This window comes from Clarias gariepinus, chromosome 15 (genome assembly GCF_024256425.1).
Source record: "Clarias gariepinus isolate MV-2021 ecotype Netherlands chromosome 15, CGAR_prim_01v2, whole genome shotgun sequence".
Classification (NCBI taxonomy): domain Eukaryota; kingdom Metazoa; phylum Chordata; class Actinopteri; order Siluriformes; family Clariidae; genus Clarias; species Clarias gariepinus.
Genome location: NC_071114.1, coordinates 4,610,368 through 4,634,878, shown reverse-complemented (window position 1 = coordinate 4,634,878; position 24,511 = coordinate 4,610,368). Strand labels below are relative to the sequence as shown.

The following is a 24,511-nucleotide window of genomic DNA, read 5'->3' as shown; positions in this document are numbered from 1 at the left end:
CTTTTTATTTATTCAATAATGTGTTTGATATAAAGAATGAGACAGATGGCCAAGAAAGTCTCTTAAGAGGTTTTATCCCAAGCTGCCTTAGGTGGACTTTTTCTTTTGTCTGAAAGTGGTGGTGCCTACTAGTGGTTACTGTCTTGTTAATAAGACACATTAGAGGCTAGGCTCGTCCTGTGTGTTTTTCTTAGCATCACTGCTATGCACACAATGGTGCTGTTGTGTATTGTCTTCATAGATTTATCATCAAGGGCACACAATATGCATTTAATAAAATGTAGTGTTTATTGAGGTATATTTTTGACATTTGTAAGCAATTAAATTTGTACTTTGTCACAAAAGGTCACGTGACTACAGCTTCATAGCAATTCCATTTCCCTCTCAACAGCCTACACCATTTCTAACATTTACAGCAATTTTTCTTTTTATTTTACCTGTTTGACTTCATACATACTTTATATAAGTGACACTAATATGAATATTGTATATGTGTATACTTCTTCACTCATAGTTAACCTATAACCTGTTCTACTTTAATAACAAGATGGCAAGTACATTACTCCATTAATGCACTGCTGACGGAAAGCCACGTCCTTTCTGGTTGGGTATCTTCCATCTGGGCATTTAAAGGTAATGTGATCCTTATGTGGCGCGTACATTATTCTTTGTGGCCCTTTAAGTAGGATTATTTTATTGTTATCCATGTCATCTATGGTCACAATGCAGGGTTCTGAAATAAAGTAAAAAATTGGGATTATTCACTTACCAGTCATTTTATTAGGAACACAATTTTAATATTATTTATTCTCAGATTTTTTCGTGGCATGGATTGCACAGTGTTATTAACATTAGCTTAAAATTTTGGTCCATGATTGCATCACATAATGGCTGCAGGTTTATCAGTCATGCTGTGAATTTCTCATTCTAATACGTCCTAAAGGTACTGAATTGAATTCAGATTTTATCAGTGGGAGGAACACAATGAGGTGCACAGAACTTTTTGTCATTATCATGGCACCATGGACGATTTGTGTTTCGTGACATGTTACATTATCATGCTAAACGTAGCCATAATTATTTAAGTATATTATTGTGGAGATAAAAAATGCAATGGTCAGCAACAATTCCTCACAGGCATTAATGTGAGGCATTATTTATGCGTTCTTAAGCAATATCACAGGAGAAGGAGTGCTGAATATCAGCACGGCTGTGATGTGGTCATTGCTTTTATACAACAGTTCCACAAAGACCATTTATTATCAACAGATTTGATTTGTTTGTTTGTTTAACCAGTTATGTTGCTCTGCCAACACATATTCTTCTGCAGAATCTAACTAACTGAGACTGGCAGAGCTGGCGACCAATAGTCAGCATGCAACAGTTAGTGTCTTAAATTCATACCGGTTCTATGTAGTCAAAAATTGAAGAGAATAAACCATGACAGCCCTAAATCTTGTAAATTTACCTTTATATTTATACTTATTCCACATTAGAATATGAGCTCTATTAACTCCAGGTTCTGGAGTTGAATCCCAAATTGCATTAAATTTAAAGGTAGTGCCCCTGATCAGGATTTAGAGAGGTATTTGTAAAATATGTTATAGAAAAATCTTTTATCATTCTCACTTATGTATTTATTTATTAAATTTCGCACAGTATTGCAAGATGGTATTCTTTTCTTCGGAAAAGCTACTTGAAATTTTCCATTAACTAAATCATTGTATTTATCGACAGATTAAAAAAAACACTACATTTTCCCACAACAATACACAACGTATTGAAAGACCTCCTTGGATACGTACAACAGGGTGGTGCCGCCAAACAAGAGCATGTCAACACACTACTACTACTACTCGACGTGGCCGATGCAGCAAGAAAACACTCCCCACATCATTACACCATCACCATAACTGTTAACTCATGGTTGCTTGGCCTAATGGATTCATAACATCAATGCTAAATTCAGATGCTATTGATTGCATATACTACCGCTTACGTGTTTGGGATCACTTTTGGATCACTTTGTTTTCCAAGGAAACAAAATTCTAAATTACTCTGAATTAGTCTGTAACTTAAACTTTACCACATCAACGATTAGATGATTTTTTTTATTACTACAGTAAGATCACATGGACTTCTGTCTGTGAAAAACATTTATTATTACAACAACAACAATAATAATAATAATAATAATAATAATGAGTTTATTAGGCTAAAATAACCTGTTCCCAGAATCACAGAAGAAACACATAGATTTGTAAACCTCATTTAGTACATTCAGGTCATCAGCTGACTTTTATTTGATTTTATCGCTCCATAATTCATTCAATATCCCTGATTGATGATAATATTGCCTACAGCTTTATTTATTTATTTATGTATTTTTGTATGTATGTATTTTTATATAGGAGGGGATTAAGACATTATTTATTTTACTTCATTCATTTAGTTTTATTTATTTATTTACTTATTTTATCATTTAAATTTCTTGGTGATCTTCTTCTGCATGTGATGAGACGTGATATTGAATATCATAGGAATTGGTGTTTGTTAATATTATTAGCTGTTCTTCAAAAAAACTTTCTTTGTGTGTGTGTGTGTGTGTGTGTGTGTGATTATCTAGCTATTGCAAGTGACATTGTTCTGTTAAATCATTTGGGAGGATTTATCATCAATATGTTAAATGCTAATTCTGTTTAATCCAACAATTTGAAAGCAGTATGAAATGCCATATATGATACAATTGTTAATTTGAATGAACCTTTATATATATATATATATATATATATATATATATATATATATATATATATATATATAGCAGTATACACTACCATTCAAACAAGCTCACTCGTTCTTCAAGATCATTCCAGCGGTAAAACGCTGCAGTATTAAAAAAAAGATATATATATATATAAATTTATGTAAATTATATTTTATATAAAAAAAATCATGGTAGCCTAGCCTATCCACCTTATTTCTATCTTACAAAAGACGGTAATTGGACGTCACAAAATGACTTGGAGAAGACGTTCCACCGACGTCAACATTAGATGTTGAAAAAAAGACGTCGCCTGGCATTACAAAACAACCCCATCAATGGACGGAAATTGGACGTCCAAAAATGACATGGAAAAGACGTCACTACGACGTCACAATGCGCAGTGGGTTATGCTCTGTAAAGACTTCATAACGCCTCTAATCTGAGGTGCTGTTAATTGGTCATTTTTCAGGCTGATAACTCTAAATGAACTTCTCGTCTGCGGCAGAGGTAGGTTTTGGTCTCGCCCTCCTGGGATGGCCTTCATGAGAGCCAGTTTTATTATGGTGCTTGACGGATTTTCAAATGCACTTGACAATACTGTTATATATATATATATACTGTATATATATATATATATATATATATATATATATATATATATATATACACCCTGACAAAAGTCTTGTCATCTATCCAAGTTGTAGGAACAACAAATAATAACTTGACTTTTACTTGATTATTTGGAATCAGAAGTGGCTTACAGTGATGTGAAAAACTATTTGCCCCCTTCCTGATTTCTTATTCTTTTGCATGTTTGTCACACTTAAATGTTTCTGATCATCAAACACATGTAACTATTAGCCAAAGATAACACAAGTAAACACAAAATGCAGTTTTTAAATGATGGTTTTTATTATTAGGGAGAAAAAAATCCAAACCTACATGGCTCTGTCTGAATAAGTAATTGCACCCTGAACCTAATAACTGGTTGGGCCACCCTTAGCAGCAATAACTGCAATCAAGCGTTTGCGATAACTTGGAACAAGTCTTTTACAGCGCTCTGGAGGAATTTTGGCCCACTCATCTTTGCAGAATTGTTGTAGTTCAACTTTATTTGAGGGTTTTCTAGCATGAACCGCCTTTTTAAGGTCATGCCACAACATCTCAATAGGATTCAGGTCAGGACTTTGACTAGGCCACTCCAAAGTCTTCATTTTGTTTTTCTTCAGCCATTTAGAGGTGGATTTGCTGGTGTGTTTTGGGTCATTGTCCTGCTGCAGCACCCAAGATCGCTTCAGCTTGAGTTGACGAACAGATGGCCGGACATTCTCCTTCAGGATTTTTTGGTAGACAGTAGAATTCATGGTTCCATCTATCACAGCAAGCCTTCCAGGTCCTGAAGCAGCTAAACAACCCAAGACCATCACACTACCACCACCATATTTTACTGTTGGTATGATGTTCTTTTTCTGAAATGCTGTGTTACTTTTACGCCAGATGTAACGGGACACGCACCTTCCAAAAAGTTCAACTTTTGTCTCGTCGGTCCACAAGGTATTTTCCCAAAAGTCTTGGAAATCATTGAGATGTTTTTTAGCAAAATTGAGACGAGACTTAATGTTCTTTTTGCTTAAAAGTGGTTTGCGCCTTGGAAATCTGCCATGCAGGCCGTTTTTGCCCAGTCTCTTTCTTATGGTGGAGTCGTGAACACTGACCTTAATTGAGGCAAGTGAGGCCTGCAGTTCTTTAGATGTTGTCCTGGGGTCTTTTGTGGCCTCTCGGATGAGTTGTCTCTGCGCTCTTAGGGTAATTTTGGTCGGCCGGCCACTCCTGGGAAGGTTCACCACTGTTCCATGTTTTTGCCATTTGTGGATAATGGCTCTCACTGTGGTTCGCTGGAGTCCCAAAGCTTTAGAAATGGCTTTATAACCTTTACCAGACTGATAGATCTCAATTACTTTTGTTCTCATTTGTTCCTAAATTTCTTTGGATCTTGGCATGATGTCTAACTTTTGAGGTCCTTTTGGTCTACTTCTCTGTGTCAGGTAGCTCCTATTTATATGATTTCTTGATTGAAACAGGTGTGGCAGTAATCAGGCCAGGGGGTGACTACAGAAATTGAACTCAGGTGTGATAAACCCCAGTTAAGTTATTTAACTATTCAAGGGGGGCAATCACTTTTTTACACAGGGCCATGTAGATTTTGAGTTTTTTTTCTCTCTTAATAACGTAAACCTTCATTTAAAAACTGCATTTTGTGTTCAATTATGTTATCTTTGACTAATAGTTAACAATTTTTGATGAGCAGAAACATTTAAGTGTGACAAACATGCAAAAGAATAAGAAATCAGGAAGGGGGCAAATAGTTTTTCACACCACTGTATATGAAAGGCAAAGACCTCTAGATTGCGCTTATTTTACCAAAATAAAATCTTTTTGAGCTGTGGTTTTTAATTATTTAATTAGGACAGAAAAGTCAGACTTTGCTTAGATAAAAGTCTTGTTACTTAACAGAATTAATGTACAGTACAGAACATAAAATCATGGTGCAGTGGGAAAAAAAAATTACATCCTGAGCTTGGAGGACTGCATTCATACATCTGGAATGGCAAAGAAAGCATTCTTGCAGGACTCCCAGAGTTTATCAAGATTCTTTGGTTTCATCTTTAATGCCTCCTCATTCATCTTACCGCAGACATGCTCAATAATGTTCATGTCTGGTGACTGGGCTGGCCAATCCCGGAGCACCTTGAGCTTCTTTACTTTCAGGAACTTTGATGTGGAGGCTGATGTATGAGAAGGAGCGCTAATCTGCTGAAGAATTTGCACTCTCCTGGGGTTTGGAATGAAATAGGCAGCAAGAATGTCTTGATACCTCAGGCTGTTAATGTTGCCATCCACTCTGCAGATCTCTCGCAAACCCCCATACTGAATGAAACTATGATTTGTCCTCCACCGAACTTGACTGTTTTCTGTGTAAATCTTGGGTCCATGCGGGTTCCAATAGGTCTTTTGCAGTATTTGCAACAATTAGGATGCAGTTCAATAGATGATTCATCTGAAAAATCAACCTTTTGCCACTTTTCCACAGTCCATCCTTCCTGCAAGCTGTGGGCCTTGTCAAATGCAACACGATTTTTTTGTTGTCTTCTGTTTAATGCTGGTTTCTGAGCATTAATTCGGCCATTGAGACCACTGCATAAGAGAATTCAACAAACTGCTCTTGTAGATACAAGAGTTTCTGGTGACCAGTGGTTATGTAGTTCTGCTGCAGTTGAAAAAGGTCTTGCCATGGACTGTCGAACCAACAAATGGTCCTCTCGAACAGTTCCAGTCTTACGGGTCTTGCCTGCCATAAACTTTATTAGTTTCTTCTAATCTTTTTCTTATCCTCTCCACTTGACGTTTAAATACATTAAAGATGTCTGCCATCTCAGGAGGAGACTTGATGTTCAAGCTCTTGATGGTCAGCACTTTGGTCTGTGATTAAATCTTTGGCATGCTGTTAGGTCAGCATGCATTTTAAGGTTGTGTGTGCTGGGGTTCTTCTTCTACACATCTGGGAATGTGTTATTTACAGTATTTGTCACAGGTAAAACTCTAATCTGTGATTGGTTAAATCATTTAAAGATGTGACAAGACTTTTGTCTAAGCAAAGTCTGACCTTTCTGTCTTAAATAATTAAAAATCACAGCATACTCGTTCAGCCAAAGCTAACGCTAAGGCTAGCCCACCGGAGCACACCTCTTCTGCGCTTCACGTGTCCAACAGGTTTGCTCTCCTCAGTGATGCACCTGCTGAGAAACCTGAAAGAGCTCTGGTTATAGGAAACTCTATACTGAGGCACGTAAACTTAGCTAGGCCTTTAGGAGCACCAGTGACAGTGGTTAGGTGTATCCCGGGAGCCAGAGCAGTGGACATAGCAGGTAATCTTAGGGCTCTAGGACAGCATAGGTTCTCTAAGATAGTGGTACATGCTGGAGCTAACAATATACGCCTTCGTCAGTCAGAGGTTAGTAAGGGTAACTTTACAGAGGTGTTTAAATTAGCAAAGGATTAGTCCGATGAAGTAATATGCTCTGGTCTTATCCCAATGCAACGTGGCAACATAGCTTACAGCAGGTTATGGTTGCTGAAACGCTGGATGTCCAGGTGGTGCTCTGAAAATAATGTGGGCTTCATAGATAATTGGAAGACATTTGAGGCAAAGCTGGCCTGTTAGGGCGGGCCGGTGTCCAACCCATTCGGGAAGCTGCATAGAGTCATCACTCAGGGTTCATCATATATTGAGACTGTGTCTGTTCCCCGAGCTAAGCAAAAATGTAGAAAGACTCAGAAAGTCTGTTTTAGTAATTTAATTAACATTGATACCACAAACTTGGATCATACTGAATGCGCAGCTGGCACTTCTGATCTGAAGCTAGACTGTTGAATATTAGTTCTCTCGCATCTAAAGCAGTTATTGTTAATGAAATTATCACAGATCAGGAACTTGATATACTCTGTTTAACTGAAACCTGGATTAAATAGGATGAGTATGTAGCGCTAAAAGAAGCTAGTCCTCCTGGATACAACTACATACACCGGCCTCAGTTAACTGGTAAAGGAGGCATCACAATTATTGTGTAGCTACAAATATGAAGTCAGCTCAGTCGATCCCGCTAATCATCATTTACAGACCTCCAGGTCCGTATTCTGAATTTCTTTGTAAATTTGCAGATTTCCTCTCAAACCTAGTCGTTTCTGTAGACAGAGCTTTAATTGCTAGAGATTTTAACATTTATTTTGAGAATCCAGAAGACCCTCTGCGTAGAGCATTTATGTCCATACTGGACTCAGTGGTAGTAAATTAGTGTGTAGTAGGACCCACTCATAAAGCAGGTCACACTTTAGATTTAATAATATCTTTCGGATTAAGCATAAGAAATTTATTCACATAAGAAATTTCTTTCATAAGAAATTCCACTGTCTGAAGTTATATCAGATCACTATCTTGTCTCAATGAAAGTGTGGTATAGTGATAACGTACGCACAGCACCATGCTACCGTATTAAACGTACATTCACATCAAATACCACACAGAGCTTTACCAGTAATCTCCCAGAGTTAACACATTTGATTGGATCACCGTCTGACCCCACAGAACTCAATCAGGCGACTGAATATTTAGAGTCAACGTTCCGTTATACCTTAGATAATATAGCTCCAGTTAAAAGAAAAAATATTAGAGATAAGAAACTTGCTTCCTGGTATTAACGACCACACACGCACATTAAAACAGACAGCTCGGAAATTAGAACGTAAATGGCGCCAAACTAAATTGTTAGTATTTCAAATAGCATGGAAGGAGAGCATCCTGAACTATAAAAAATCTCTTAGTGTAGCTAGATCAACATATTTCTCCACTCTTATAGAAAATAACAAAATGAATCCTAGATTTTTATTTAATACTGTAGCCAAATTAACTAGAAATAAGACCACTGCAGAAATCCCCACAACAACATCGTGCAATAGTGAGGACTTTTTTAATAATAAAATTGTAAAGATCAGCCATAAAATTGAGACTTTTAAACCGGACAATGCAATTGATGCAGATGTTAAATTAACTATGTCAGATGGGAACCTAGAATACTTTACTCCCCTTGAAGAGAATAAACTAATTTCACTCATCTCTTCTGCAAATTCATCAACCTGTATATTAGATCCTGTACCGACACATTTTCTTAGACAGATAGTACCAGCAATAACAGAACCCCTGTTGAGAATAATTAATTCCTCACTCAGCATTGGGTATGTTTCAAAATCTTTTAAATTAGCAGTTATTAAACCAATTATTAAGAAACCTGACCTTGACCCCTGTCAGCTGTCCAATTACAGGCCAATATCAAACCTCCCCTTCATTACTAAGATTCTCGAAAAGATAGTAGCGGAGCAGCTATGCTCATATCTACATAGAAATGGCATACATTAACTTTATCAGTCAGGATTTAGACCTCATCACAGCACAGAAACAGCACTCATTAAAGTAGTAAATGACCTTCTATTGCCCTCTGATCAGGGTTGTGTAACTATGCTTGTATTATTCGACCTCAGTGCAGCTTTTGACACCATTGATCATAGTATTCTTTTTCACAGATTAGAAAATGTAGTAGGAATTAAGGGTACAGCCCTCTAGCCCTCTCCTGGCTCAGATCCTATTTGACCGATCGTTATCAGTATGTGGACATAAATGGTGATTATTCTGCATGCTCTCTAGTGGAGTTTGGTGTTCCACAAGGTTAAATTTTAGGCCCACTGCTTTTTTCCCGTTACATGCTTCCTCTGGGCAACATAATCCGTAAACATGGTATTAGTTTTAATTGTTATGCTGACGACACACAGTTATATGTCTCAGCAAAACCAGATGAGAAAAAACAGCTTACTAAAGTTAAGCAATGTGTGCACGACGTAAGAGATTGGATGCTAATTAACCTTCTTCTGCTTAATCCTGATAGGACATAAGTTCTAGTCATAGGACCGCTTTCAGCTAGAAGTAAGATTTTAATTCAATTCAATTCAATTCAATTTTATTTATATAGCGCTTTTAACAATGGTCATTGTCTCAAAGCAGCTTCACAAAAAATTAAAGAATTTAGTTTTTTTTATTATTTTTTTTTAGAAAAGAAAAGAAAACAAGAAAAGAAAACAAGAAAATTTTAGATCACACTGTTACTTTAGATGGCTTTTCTGTTCCATCAAGTGCAACAGTAAAAGACCTCGGTGTAATTATAGATTCCAGCCTTTCATTTGAAGCTCATGTAGATAATATTACCAGGATAGCATTTTTTCACCTCAGAAATATTGCCAAGATAAGAAATGTATTGTCTCTAAACGATGCAAAAAAACTAATTCATGCTTTTATCACCTCTAGGTTGGACTATTTTAATGCCTTACTGTCTGGTTGTTCAACTAGATGCACAAACAAGCTTCAGCTAGTCCAGATTGCAGCAGTGAAAGTCCTCAGTAGAACCAGAAGATACAAGCACATTACACCTACCTTATCTTCACTTCATTGAATCCCTGTGAAATTTCGCATTGATTTTAAAATACTACTCTTGACATATAAAGCATTAAATGGTCTCGCGCCGCAGTATCTGAGCGAATTGCTAGTGTCTTACGATCCGCCATGCCTACTTTGATCAAAGGATGCAGGCTGCTTGTCAGTACTGCGTATTATGAAAACTACAGCTGGGGGCAAAGCTTTTTCTTACAAAGCCCCAAAATTATGGAATAGTCTTCCAAATAATGTTCGGGACTCAGACACAGTCTCAGTGTTTAAGTCCAGGCTAAAAACCTATTTATTTAATCAAGCATTTTTATAATTAGATTTGTCTTGGGTAAAGGGGCAGATCTGGGGGACTCACGGACGTAGAGTGTTATGATGAACTGCTATGTTTAGATGCTGTCTTCCCCACTCTCATTGATCACTCAGGTTTGTTGTGAGGTGATTTGTTTGCTTTACATCTCAGGGAGCCCTCATGTCTGTGTTTCCTTCTGGCTCTCCCTTTTAGTTATGCTGTTATAGTTAGTCCTGCCGGAGTCTCTGCTTGCACTCCACACTAAATACAGGTCCTTCTCAAAAAATTCAATAAGTTCATTATTTTCTGTAATGTACTGATAAACATTAGACTTTCGTATATTTAAGATTCATTACACACAACTGAAGTAGTTCAAGCCTTTTAATTATTTTAATATTGAAGATTTTGGCATACAGCTTATGAAAACCTCAAAATTCTCAAAAAATTTGCACATCATGAAAAGGTTCTCTAAACAAGCTATAAACCCAATTTTCTGAATCAACTAATTAACTCTAAACACCTGTAAAAGATTCCTGAGGCTTTTAAAAACTTCCAGCCTGGTTCATTACTCAAAACCGAAATCATGGGTAAGACTGCCGACCTGACTGCTGTCAAGAAGGCCATCATTGACACCCTCAAGCAAGAGGGTAAGACACAGAAAGAAATTTCTGAACGAATAGGCTGTTCCCAGAGTGCTGTATCAAGGCAACTTAGTGGGAAGTCTTGGGGAAGGAAAAAGTGTGGCAGAAAACGCTGCACAACGAGAAGAGGTGACTGGACCCTGAGAAAGATTGTGGAGAAGGACTGATCCCAGACCTTGGGGGACCTGCGGAAGCAGTGGACTGAGTCTGGAGTAGAAACATCCAGAGCCACCGTGTACAGGCGTGTGCAGGAAATGGGCTACACGTGCCGCATTCCCCAGGTCAAGCCACTTTTGAACCAGAAACAGCGGCAGAAGCGCCTGACCTGGGCTACAAAGAAGCAGCACTGGACTGTTGCTCAGTGGTCCTAAGTACTTTTTTCGGATGAAAGCAAATTTTGCATGTCATTCGGAAATCAAGGTGCCAGAGTCTGGAGGAAGACTGGGGAGAGGAAAATGCCAAAGTCCTGAAGTCCAGTGTCAAGTACCCACAGTCAGTGATGGTCTGGGGTGCCATGTCAGCTGCTGGTGTTGGTCCACTGTGTTTTATCAAGGGCAGGGTCAATGCAGCTAGATATCAGGAGATTTTGGAGCACTTCATGCTTCCAACTGCTGAAAAGCTTTATGGAGATGAAGATTTCATTTTTCAGCACGACCTGGCACCTGCTCACAGTGCCAAAACCACTGGTAAATGGTTTACTGACCATGGTATTACTGTGCTCAATTGGCCTGCCAACCCCTTCTAACCTGAACCCCATAGAGAATCTGTGGGATATTGTAAAGAGAAAGTTGAGAGACGCAAGACCCAACACACTCGAAGCATCCTGGGCCTCCATAACACCTCAGCAGTGCCACAGGCTGATTGCCTCCATGCACGCCGCATTGAAGCAGTCATTTCTGCAAAAGGATTACCGACCAAGTATTGAGTGCATAACTGAACATAATTATCTGAAGGTTGACTTTTGAAATATGCTAATTTTTTGAGATAGGAATTTTGGGTTTTCATGAGCTGTATGCCAAAATAATCAATATTAAAACAATTAAAAGGCTTGAACTACTTCAGTTGTGTGTAATGAATCTGAAATATATAAAAGTCTAATGTTTATCAGTACATTACAGAAAATAATGAACTTTATCACAATATGCTAATTTTTTGAGAAGGACCTGTATACATTCACATTATTCATTATGTGACTGTGACCATACCTAACTGTTATCTCTCCTCTTCTGCTCTCCCCTCTTCTGTTCTCTTGGTCTCGACAGCTGTTTCTCTGAGGACTTGACTTGGCTGCAGTTGCTCGATAGTTTAAGACTGGAATTTCCTACAAGTCTACCTGAGTCTCTAATAACTACCTGGACTCCATATTAACATCAATTAACATCAACTGTTATAGCTGAACTGGTTGTCACCTAACACACAGTATAAATGCAGATAAATTTCTGCTTTCTGTTTCACCAAAATGAGGATGGGTTCCCTGTTGAGTCTGGTTCCTCTTAAGGTTTCTTCCTATTACCATCTCAGGGAGTTTTTCCTTGCCACTGTCGCCCGCGGCTTGCTCACCAGGGACAATCTGCTCATTTTGATTCATGCACACTCACATTCCATACAGACTTAAATAATTCTTTTGATTGTGTAAAGCTGCTTTGCGACAATGACAATTGTTAATAGCGCTATACAAATAAAATTTAATTGAATTGAATTAAATATAAGCCACCTCTGATTCCAAATGATTAACTAGAAGTCAAGTTATTATTTGTTGTTCCCACAACTTGGACAGGTGACAAGACCTATTTGTCAGGGTGTGTATACATTTTTTTTATAATAATAATTACCAGCCATTCTTGGTTCGATGGTTCAAATCCCATGTTCAGTGCGTTGTACTTACTTAAACATCTCACTGATCCAGTCCATTTTCCTTGTACACAGGTCATGAAGTTATTATCTCCATCTAAAGTATACAACCTTTGGCAATGATATTCAACTCTTTCTTCGGAGTTATAGAATGTTTTCTTCAAAGCAACTAAACCTGCAAATTCAACATATGGTGGAGGGCCACAACCCTTGCGCACTGGTAACACACACACACACACACACACACACACACACACACACACACACACACACAAATATTTAAGTTAGAACATTACATATTTTTCATTGACAGTGGTGTTTTAGATGTTTACATTTGATTAAGAACACAAACATCACACAATGCATAACAATTTGAAAGACATTTCACAAAACAACCTCCTCCACTCCCCTTCTTCTAGCAATCAAATAAACACCAGTTACTGCAGTTAATATTTGCAAATGGGAACCTTCATCTCCAACACTTGTAACTGGGATGAAAACATTACTTGAAAAGCCTATACTTTCTAAGTACAGTGAAACCTCGGATTGCGAGTAACATGGTTTGCGAGTGTTCCGCAAGACGAGCAAAGATTTTTAATAAAATTTGACTTGGAAAACAAGCAAGTCTTGGTTTACGAGTACTGAGTTCACACCAAGCGTCACGTGATCACAACTGAGCCAAAGTTTTTTCTCTCACTTGCGCTGTGGAATTGTAGGTAATCGACTCCCCTGCTGGGTCTTAGTGTGCGTCTCTTACTTGTATAATCAACATCCGTGCACGCGTATACTGGATACTTTAACACTGCAATCACGTGTGTATGCGTAAAACATTTTATTTTGTGTCTGTATGTGTGTGTGATGAATAAAGCAAAAGCAAGTCTCATTAGAGATGTTAAAAATCCATTTTCTCTCTCTGCTCAAGGCTGCTCTTTGTTTCTGTGTACACACGTGTCATTGGACACCGTGCCACACACACACACACACACACACACACACAAAAGTCCCCTCCTACTTTCACCTTCACAGACACACAGATACACACACACACTCTTTCTCTCTGGTCTACACAGAAACACTGCTCTGTCGCGATTCTTTTAAAAGGTAAAGTGCAGGTTTATTTGTTTTATTTTTACTTTACAGCAGTGATTCCGTTAGTGTGTCGCTCAAACGAGTGTCATTAGAGAGGTTTCTTGTTTATTTTTCCGATAATACAGTGTTTCCTTCATATGCACGCATGTGTGTAAAAAGAGTGAATAAAAGGTGTGTAATACGAGAAGGGGGAGAGGGGGAGGGGCCCCTTACACTAGCTTTACACACACAAACACACACACATACACAATGCCTGCATGCACAAACGGAAACACTTACAGTATCTGTCGGGATTTATTTTTACTTTTTTTTTTAAAGGTAAAGTGCAGGTTAATTTGTTTTATTTTTACTTTATATTTTGTTTGAATTATTTTTATGTATTTATTTTTTTGGGATGTGGAATGAATATTTTGAGTTTCCATTATTTCTTATGGGTAAATTCAATTTGGTTTACAAGTGTTTTCGAATATGAACCCGCTTCCGGAAGGAATTATGCTCCTAATCTAAGGTTCCACTGTATATATTTTCTTATATTTTGATTTGATTTCTTTATTTAATGTACTTGCTCTATATACTACACTGATATATTTTACAGTATATATCAGCATTCCCTAAATATACCTTACTATGTGCTTCTTGAAGAACAGTTTTAAAAGCCAAAACAAATTTCTTTACCTAATAAATAACAACAAAGAAAGAGATTTCAAACTTTACATGCTTAGGCTATAAATCGTCATTTATGCAATGCAAACACAATTGTATACACCAGCATAACACACATTGCAGCACCTCATAGCGAACTCTGAAAAGCATTCTCTAAAATTGATATAAGCTATGAAATTCATCTGCATGAAAAACTGGGAGTGCTAATCTTTCTGTCAAGATGCTGAAGACAGGGGTTTGCTAATTCTCACTGTGATCAGAATATGTCAAAAAAGGTAGAAATCCATCTGATCCGCAAATTCCTCCTACCAGTTCTGAAAAGCCACCATATGCTGGTTTGTGATGTCAAGATATAATCAGAATCAGAAAACTTTATTGATTCCGCAGGAAATTGCTTAAATAATTAATAATTGGTGGCTAGTTTTCACAGTGACCTCCACTTTGAATGAAAGCAATTAATATATGGAAGTTTTAAATACATGCGTCACACAATAACATGGATAATATATTGCAGGTTCCTGCTTTATTTCCCTTGTATTGATTAAATTCATTATTTATTACAGTCATATAGAATTTATGAGAAGGAAACACTAGTGTACCTTCATTGGATAATGACATATTTCTTTAAATGTATGGGGAAGTGATCGCAGCTTTTAATATTCTTTTAGATTTCCTGAATGCAATTGAAATATAACACAACCACAACAATGCAAAGTCTTATCTGGTAGTGCTTTGCATTCTTTTTAACCTTATCCTTCTAGTTTTCTACCATAAAACATGCAATTGCATCCCAATGTCTATCAACTATAGGTTTACCTTCACAAAGGGGAAATGAGTTGCTCCATTTCCCTTCAGCTGAGCAGGTGACTTCTGGTCTTCCAATTAGAACCATACCTGGCTGAGAGCAGTGGAAAAATAACTTATGTCCAAATTTGATAGGTGCATTGTTTTGTGGAACGCCAAAGACGGACACTCCATGAATCGCTTCAAGCTCACAAATGATTTCTGTACCGGGTTAAAAACAAAGATGTCTAAAATAAGAGAGCGTATTTAAAAAAAACTTTTATAAACTTACTAACTACTTTTAAAAACTTACATAGCACCAAATATAGGGTATAATACTTAAACCAGTTTAATATTACACAAAACAGCAAAGAAATAAAAACATTTCCAAAACAGACATTATAAGACATTTATTTGGAGAACACATTTGACTATTCTGACACGCATGTTTTAAGCTGTAGGAGGAAATTAGAGAACATGGCAAAAACAATTAGAGAGGGAAGTAAGTGTGGTAGAGGTCAGTGGAGGGCATGCCCAGAAAGTCCACACAATTATATTACTCCGCAGAATAAAACCCGTGAACGTGGAGCTGTCAGGCAACAATGTTTCCTGTGGTACCTTATGCCATTAATGCATGTCTTCTTCTTCTTCTTCTTTTTCTTCATATTGTTGTTTTTCGGTTATGCAAGTTGTATTTAATGTTTCCATTCAGTGTGTATGCTTAATTTTACTTTATATCCACTGTTCCTAGCTTTTTTATTTATTTATTTATTTATTTATTTTTATTTTTTACGAAAATGGGTCATATCAGATATTGACTTTGTTTAGTTCATTACTGGTTACTGCTCATTATAGTGCTTTTGAATGTAGAACAATTAATGTTATATTTTTTGAGAGTAGACAAGACTATAGTATACTGTATAAGCCTAATTGCTAATTAAAAATTTTGCACATTACTGTATGTTGTACAGAGGTGGAAAGTAACAAATTACATTTACTCGCATTACTGTAATTTAATTACTTACTTTACTTCTACTTTTTAAAGTATTTTTTCTCCCACTCTCACTCAGTCACTCATTGTCATTACCGCTTAATCCTGTATTCAGGGTCGCAGGGGGTCTGGAGCCTATCCCAGGAGACTTGTTTCAATTAAAAACAACTAGTTTGAGAGTTTACTCTAAGTAAATTTTTAATGAGCTACTTCTTACTTTTACATGAGTAGATTTTTTATAATGGAAATATACTACGTGTACTTCATTAAAATTTCACTGTAGTAACCGTCCTTGTACCCTGTACAAAAGTTTATTGCACGTTCCACCTCCACAATGTTGTATTATATCCTTCCTAGCAGCTTTAACCAGTTTGCCTAATTTCCACTGACTTCTCTTATCAACAAGGCAACAGAACTGAACTTGAATCTGATCGTGTCAATGTACAAGTGTACATTTTTTAAATTAAATGAACATGTGAATGTGTGTGTGTGTGTGTGTGTGTATACCTTCACATTTAGGGAATGGATGACTCCATTCTCCATTTTCACCACATGTTATCTCGTTTGTTCCAACTAATTTAAGTTCCACAGAATTACAAGTGAATTTAAGCTGATGTCCATATTTTAGTGGGTTATCATCATAATCAGGAAGTCCATCCACAATAAGGTTATCCTTAGCTACTGGTGGAGAACATATGATTTCTTGAACAAAAAAGGAGAGAGGGATCGTTTAAATAATAAATTAGAATATTTGATATTTGAATATGAGGGAACATACAGTATCTAAATGTGTGTGTGTGTGTGTGTGTGTGTGTGTGTGTTTACCATATGTTCTTTTGCATCCAGGTTCATAAATTTTGGCATTTGGCGTCTGTCCACTATCACATTAAATTTGAAATGAAGCACTCAACATTAAAATAAAGTCAAGCTTTATTTCAAAGGGTTTCATTTCAAGGGATTTCATTGACTATTCAGGAATTACAGCCATTTTCATATACACACTCCCTTTTTATCCATTTTTAAACAATGGAACAAACTAACATAATTACAAACATAAGGATTGCCTTTAATACTTGTCTTTAATACAACTGCCTGAAATCTGAAACTTTTGCAATTGATCAAATGCTGAGTTTTCTCCCTCAAGATGCTTTGCCAGGCCTTTTCTGCAGCTACCTTCAGCTACTTGTTTGTGGGTTTTCCTGCCCTTAGTCTTGTCTTCGGTAAGTTAAAAGCTTGCTTTATCGCGTTTATTATTTCAGGTGACTGACTTGGGCAGTGAAGATGACAACATTTCTTTGCTGATAATTTAAATACAAAGTCATTTGATGGTTTTTCTCTTTCTTGCGCCACAGGTTTTTTGTTTACTGTTTTCTATAACACTGTAACCACGTGTCTAGCATCTTTTATTTAGTGTGTGTGTGTACTGTTTATTATAACACGTATGTGTGCACATGTAAAGCAAAAGCAAGTCTCATTAGAGAGGTTAAAGATCCATTTTCTCTGTCTCTCTCTGTCTGCCTGCACAGACACACACTCTAATGAGAGGAGGAAGGGTTACTGTGTAAGACGAGAGGAAGGAGAGGGTGTCATTCCTCTTCTCCTCTTACCTTAGCTTCACAAACACACACACACATACAGAGTGCATCCGTGCACAAATACACATATACATGCACAGCGCATACGCGCACAAACACTCACATACTGTACACAGTGCATGCATGCACAAACACTAGCGGAAACACTTATCTGTCTGGATTTTTTTTTTTTTCAAAGGTAAAGTGCAGGTTAATTTGTTTTATTTTTACTTAATATTTTGTATGAATTATTTTTAATTTAAAATAATATTGTAATTTACATCATAATTTAATAATGATTATCATTAAAACACTACTTGTGGAAAGGTCTGATGGTATAAGGCAGCTTTACATAGACACTTTTGATGTCCCGCAGTAGATAATTGCAGTAGGTAGAGTAAGTGAATGAGGTGTGAATCCCTACAGTAGGCTTCACTAATTCCAGATGAATGTTTAATTCCACTTAGGAAACCCATATTGTTTTAGCTCCACTGGCTGCCCTTGTGCTCAGTGTATGTCTATTTTCAATGGGGAGCATTTATTGGAGAATAGAATAACTCAGCAATAAAATGATGGATGAGGAGCAGAGGGGAGAATTGGTTTGCTGCTATCCTGGGTACTCTGTCCATAATGTAAAGCTCTCGTTGTACACAGGTTCTGCTTAAAAATCCTTGATCTTTTCAGAAACACAAATTCTAATACCAGGATATCCATCTTCACTTAGATGCCTGTGTCCTGACTTTAGCAATCACAAATGTTTTCCACACACAGGCACAGATATAGTGGATAGTGAAGATAGATTCCCAAACTGTGGTGCAAATCCAACTACCAACTACATTAGTATTACCACTGCATTTTCTGCACACAAAATGTACATTTTAACAGCTCCCTATCATGGATGAAATACTGAAATACAGGTTTGAATCTATGGAAGTATAGCAGTGCCAAAAATCCCCAAAGCAAAAAAAGCATGTTGAATTACATAAACTGAGAAAACCTTTGATGCAATTATGCATGCTTGGGGTTGCTCCACTATGTGCCACACTTGGTTCTGTGTTAGAGGACTCAACATACAGTATATACCAGGTATTGGTGGTTAAACACATTCTCTGGTAATTAGGAGCAGTGGTTAAAAAAAGAAAGAAAAGAAAAAGGTTCACTTTTATCCATAGCTTGGTTATTCTAACACGCCCCTTATTAATGAGGAAAAAAAAAACAAGCAAATTAAAATTCTTTACAAAACCTATTTCTTACCTTCACAATGAGGCAAGTGGTTGCTCCACCCTTCAGCCAAGCATGTTCTGGTGTCCGTGAGACTCACCATTCGATAACTAAAAAAACACATTACATTACAAGAAGGTTGTAGTACTGAATTGTGTTCAAATTGTCTGAAATTGTACCTACCCTGTTTTGCATGTGTATTTAATAGTGGTTTCATAAACAAATTCAGTGCCATTTATTACCACAAATCGGCCATTTGGTATATCTTCAGGAAGCTGACATCGTTTACCTTGGGGTATGTAAAGACAAAACTGGAATTATATTATTTTTAAATCTACAAAGAATGATTGTGACCAAGCTGCTGGGATAGCTAAACTACTAATAAAAAAAAAAAAAAATTATTGTCAAAAGGAACCTAGTACTAGCAATACAGTAAGTGCAAAAATATATTTTAAAAAGTCTGTTATACGTTTAGGATAATAATAATAATAATAATAATAATAATAATAATCTTTAAAATATTGCACCTTATTTCAAAACAAAGAACGTTTTGTGTATCACAACACATAATTACAACACACAACCTCTGCTCTTAAACCAACTTCCTACAAGCACAACAATATTCTCTATAATGAATGAAACTTTTGACTTACGTGAACATTTAGTATTTCGAGCATTTCGCCATTTTTGTCCATCGCAAACAAAAGTTACTCTTCCTGTGTATCCCTGTTGGCAACTATATATCAATAAATCACCCTTGGTATAATTGCTTTTCAAGGAAGTAGTGGAAACATCTGCATTTTCTACTATGGGGATTTCTGGGCAGGCTGATGTTTTAGACGAATGGTCACTGTCCACACCAGCTGGCACAGTAACAATATTGCTATTAGATATTGCTATAAAGTGCTTTATTAGTAGCAATCAGTATATGAAAGAATGATATGTACACAGTGACATGATTTAAATGGTTTAAAACAATATATAAAACAATTCAATTACAACAATAACAACAACAACAACAACAACAATAATAATAATAATAATAATAATAATAATAATAATAATAAATCTTACCATCCAATGCTGAAGTATAAACACTGGCCAAGAAAAAAATATACCAGACAACAAAACTTGACTCCATAATTCCAGTTTAGTAGGTTTACTCACCAAGCTTTATGATAAAACTAAAAAAATATTAGGCAGGTTTAATATTTCACAATTTCTTCCTTCCCAACCCACCCACACAAGTCTTCTTAGGGCTTACGGTAAATTTAGTTGCTATGTTGTGAAATAAATAGTTTCGTAAGGCTGTTTATGTAGTTAATAATTAAATATTGTTTACACAATTACCCATGATCCCATTTACTGGTTTGTTTAAGAGTCAAAGGTTTATTTAAACAAGGTAGAAGGTTAAAAAAGAATAAGTATAGATCATTAAAGCAGCACTATGCATTCCAGATGTGAGAGATGGAGAACAGACAGAAGTGATTGGTAATATTGCAGTGCACAGAACACTCATTTTTTGAGTTACATTTGTTTTATTTCGCACATTTCCATACTTGAATGATTAAAAGAGATCAATCATAATTACAATCAACAGTGAAATAAAATTTTTTAATAAATAATAAGCAATGACATTTTTTTGGAAAAAAAAAAATCAAATCCTTGTCTAGATAAACAGAAGCATCACAACATTAAGGTTCCATGGAAACGTCCCAATATATGTCAATTAATATGTGCTCTTTGCCACTTTAATCTTGCTTAATCAGAGATCTCACAACTGACAATACTGTGATCTCCTTCTTGCATCATTATCTTGCACACATTGACTAATGTGGACACTATCTTTTACATTTTTTTGAACTCTGTAGAATAACTGAATATATGATTAGTGTTGACCCAAAGAATTTCTTTATAGTTTCACACTAAGACCAGAATGGTGAAATATAATGTCATATTGCTAAAATAATCAGTAATGAAAAGAGCTTTGCTTGTTCATCCACATCTCTGTCTATCTGAGACTATAAGCGTGATATCACAAAAATGTGTGGTTGAAAGGATTTATTAAATTGAGCCAAGCAGGGTCAGGGTTGGCCATGGCTGCTGAGTGTGTTAATTCACAACTAACCTGCTTTATAAATTCGACAATGTTGACATCTACACATAAAGCCCACCACATGTCCTGTCAAAACTGTAGGAATTAGGAGTGTGGGACATTTCTTGTAAGATCTTGAATGCCTATTGAATTGTGTGTATGTATGAGTATATTTGTTTTGCACTTGGCTGCATTTTGTAGTGTTGATTTAAGTAAACAGAATGAAAATGAAATAGTAAGAAAATAAAATGAAAGGTAATTTAAAATGTAACCCTAAACATTATAGTCTCGCGAGACTGTGCCTTTAAATTGCAAGGGGAATACCTGATGCAGACGCAGTCGGGTCAGCTGATTTTGTTTGAAGGTTGCCCGGGAATATGTCAAAGGAGGGCTATTGCTATATAGTGTTTACCGTGCGCTTGAATGGACGCTATTTTGTATCAGAGCCATGTTCGACTGTGAATTCTGCCTTATTGAGGATTTTCCGACATTAAAATTATTCACTATTAAGACACCTTTCAGGACAGCCATTTTTATCATCTTGCGTCTGGACTGATTCATTGAAACCAGTGAGGCCAATTCTTGGGACTTGGGACATTTTATACATTCACTTACACACTGAAAATATTTTACATAATTGTAAATATTGGTGGGGGGCATAGTGGTGTTGTGGTTAGCACTTGCACCTTCAGGGTCTGGGTTCGATTCCAGGCCAGGCTCTATTCCCGTCTCTGTGTGCATGGAGTTTGCATGTTCTCCCCATGCTTGGTGGGTTTCCTCTGTTTACTCCGGTTTCCTCCAACATTTCAAAGACATGTAGGTAAGGTTAATTGATGTTCCCAAATTGCCCGTAGTGTGTAAGTGTGTGTTCCCTGCGATTGATTGGCACCATGTCCAGGGTGTACCCTGCCTTGTGCCCTACTGTAAGTCTCCTGGGATAGGCTCGAGGTCTCCGCGACCCTGAATATAGGATAAAGCGGTATAGAATGTGAGTGAGTTAATATTGGTACCTGGCGCATGGCAGATGCATAAGTTTAAGACATCGTTTTTTTTTCATATGATGTGCAACTTGTGAAAAAAAACTATTTATTTATTTATTTATTTATTTATTTATTTATTTAATTATTTATATGTGCTCCAAATAGAATTCATACTCTTTTATTCATACTCAAATTCATATTACTTGATGTATTTACATGACCAAAAAAAGCATATTGTAATCAAACATCACACTGTAATATTGCATGTCACTTGATATTGGACAAGAAAAAAAAATGGTCGAGGACAAAATCATGCATAATGTCTAAAATCAGAAAAACAGTGTGGACAATTTTGGTATTAACCTCTCACTGTGCACATAACTCAACACTGAAAAGAATGCCATGCAGAGAAAATTGTCCAAAATATTTTATTGATTGCCTGAATAATAAACAAAAACAATCCTCAGTTGAGATAAATTCATAATTCAAAAAGAAACATTATAGTACTGTGCATAGAAGCTCATACCCTTTGAAATGCTAATTACCTCAAAAAACTCAATGTGGTATTTTTGCAGGATTCAAATTCTGCTAGAATTTTAATACACAAAAGCAGTAAAAAATTTTACTGCTGTAAAAATGTTTTCAATAGGTTCTTGAATGACAAAAATATTATAAATTGACCATGTTCTGTGACTATTTCTTTGTCTCCAAACAGTAATTGTTGACTGGGAGTTGCTTCATCCGCTGAGGTTTTCAGTTTTCTGAAATAAAAACCAACAGAATGTTTAGTTTGATATTTTTTAAATCTATGGAAAATACCATATTGGTTGTAACTAAAGAGCAAAATTTGATTTCTGTTTTTATATGATGGGTTTGACGTTCTTCCTCCCACAATCCACCCATTTCCTTAGGGTTGGGGCTGGCAATATGGAGTATAAAGTACAACTAACTTCATCCATCAATCCATCTATACTGCTTAACCCATCTAGTGTCATGGGGAACCTGGAGCCTATCCCTGGGTAAACAAGGTTGGACTTGCTCCATCCCCTAGACTTATCCCCAGGCATAAGCATGCACACACACCCAGTCATGTGCATCTTAGAAATATCAAATTTAGTGCTAACTGCTAAATCATTGTGTCGCCCATAGCTAACTTTATTGTTTAAATGAGGGAATCCATGTCCTGTATTCCTTTATTTAGCTGCAAATTGTTAGTTTTACTGTAATGGTTATTAAAAGGAATCATTTTGAGAAAGAAATCTAGTTCATTTTCATATGGCAAAGTTAAAATCATAAATTAATATACATCTCTCCCACTGATTTTCTCCCTAATTTAGTCACATCCAATTCCTTCCCATCACTAGGGTGCTCCACATTAAGGCTACTACTACCACTACAGTCAGGAGGGTCGAAGACTATCACATGACGCCAGCCGACTGCATCTTTTCTAACGGCTCACTTATGCACCGCTGGGGGCAGTGTAATACACTCAGGACAGAGGACAGCACTATTCGTTCGTGTGAGCTCACCTGATTGGCCGTGATTAATGTGGGAGCACTAAGTACCTCTTATCCTTCCCATTGGAAAGTTCTCTGCAAATCACCTCTTCCTGGCCTCCGGCTGCGAGAGGTTATAGCATCACTAGGGAATCGAACTCGTGTTCTCCGGATGATAGGGCGAGCACTTTACCATTGCACCAGTTGGTGGCCAATTAATTCGCATTAATTAATTTTTATTCAAGAGTTTGACCTTAATGTTTAAAACCATTTTGACATTAGATCCTCCCTTGCTGGTGATTTGATATTGTTTAATTAGTTTAATGTTTGTTTAATTGATGATTTGATTAGTTTGTTTATTGGTAAGCTTTTTTTATTCAACACAATTCACAATAATGGAATAAGAAATAAGAAACTCCCACAGTGTCAAATTTATTGCCAGTCACAGAGAACCTAAAGATACCATATATGAGCTAATTGAGCAATAAAAGCTTAACCTATTTAAATGACTACTGAAATCTAACTGAATGAAGAAAATCTTGTAATAAATGATGATTCAGTCCAATACTCCCTTGAAAAACACTGCCTCCTGCCATAATTTCACCAGAAAAATAAAAATAAAAATCAGCAACAGTGTTCAGGGCTGTGGTGCATGTCAAATAATCTACTACATAAATGGCAGAATCCAAGGGTTTCCAGCAGAACTTTGTCCAAAGCATCACACTGCCTCTGTGGTCTTGTCCATAGCGCATTTTGGTGCCATCTTTTCCCCAGTGACACACACGCCTAACGCATCCTGGTGCTATCGCGCATCCTGTTGTTATCTTCTCCCCAGGTAAGTGAACGATCCCTCCACTGGCTTCCTGTACCTGCCTATATTTACATTTACATTTACATTTAGTCATTTGGCAGACGCTCTTATCCAGAGCGACTTACATTTTTATCTCAGTACACATCTGAGCAGTTGAGGGTTAAGGGCCTTGCTCAAGGGCCCAACAGTGGCAACTTGGTGGTTGTGGGGTT

At 36.7% G+C, this 24,511-nt stretch overlaps 1 protein-coding gene across 1 annotated transcript; it reads right to left on the bottom strand.

Moving 5' to 3' along the window:
* Positions 1-276: 276 nt before the first annotated feature.
* Positions 277-20,186, bottom strand: LOC128542676 (complement factor H-like). The gene is made up of 8 exons (XM_053512628.1): positions 19,992-20,186; positions 19,571-19,780; positions 19,101-19,206; positions 18,951-19,027; positions 16,630-16,824; positions 15,165-15,353; positions 12,631-12,813; positions 277-733 (listed from the first exon to the last, which is right to left on the bottom strand). Exons 1-8 carry the CDS (start codon positions 20,056-20,058, stop codon positions 537-539), a joined length of 1,224 nt encoding a protein of 407 aa, XP_053368603.1. The 5' UTR covers positions 20,059-20,186; the 3' UTR covers positions 277-536.
* Between the last annotated feature and the right edge of the window lie 4,325 nt (positions 20,187-24,511).

Excerpts from the sequence above, each read along its gene's own strand:
- LOC128542676 (XM_053512628.1), bottom strand. The coding sequence starts at position 20,058 with ATGGAGTCAAGTTTTGTTGTCTGGTATATTTTTTTCTTGGCCAGTGTT. Across the intron at positions 16,825-18,950 it reads CCACTTGCCTCATTGTGAAG|AAATCATATGTTCTCCACCA; the intron begins GTAAGAAATAGG and ends TTTTTGTTCAAG. Across the intron at positions 12,814-15,164 it reads CTCATTTCCCCTTTGTGAAG|TGCGCAAGGGTTGTGGCCCT; the intron begins GTAAACCTATAG and ends GTGTGTTACCAG.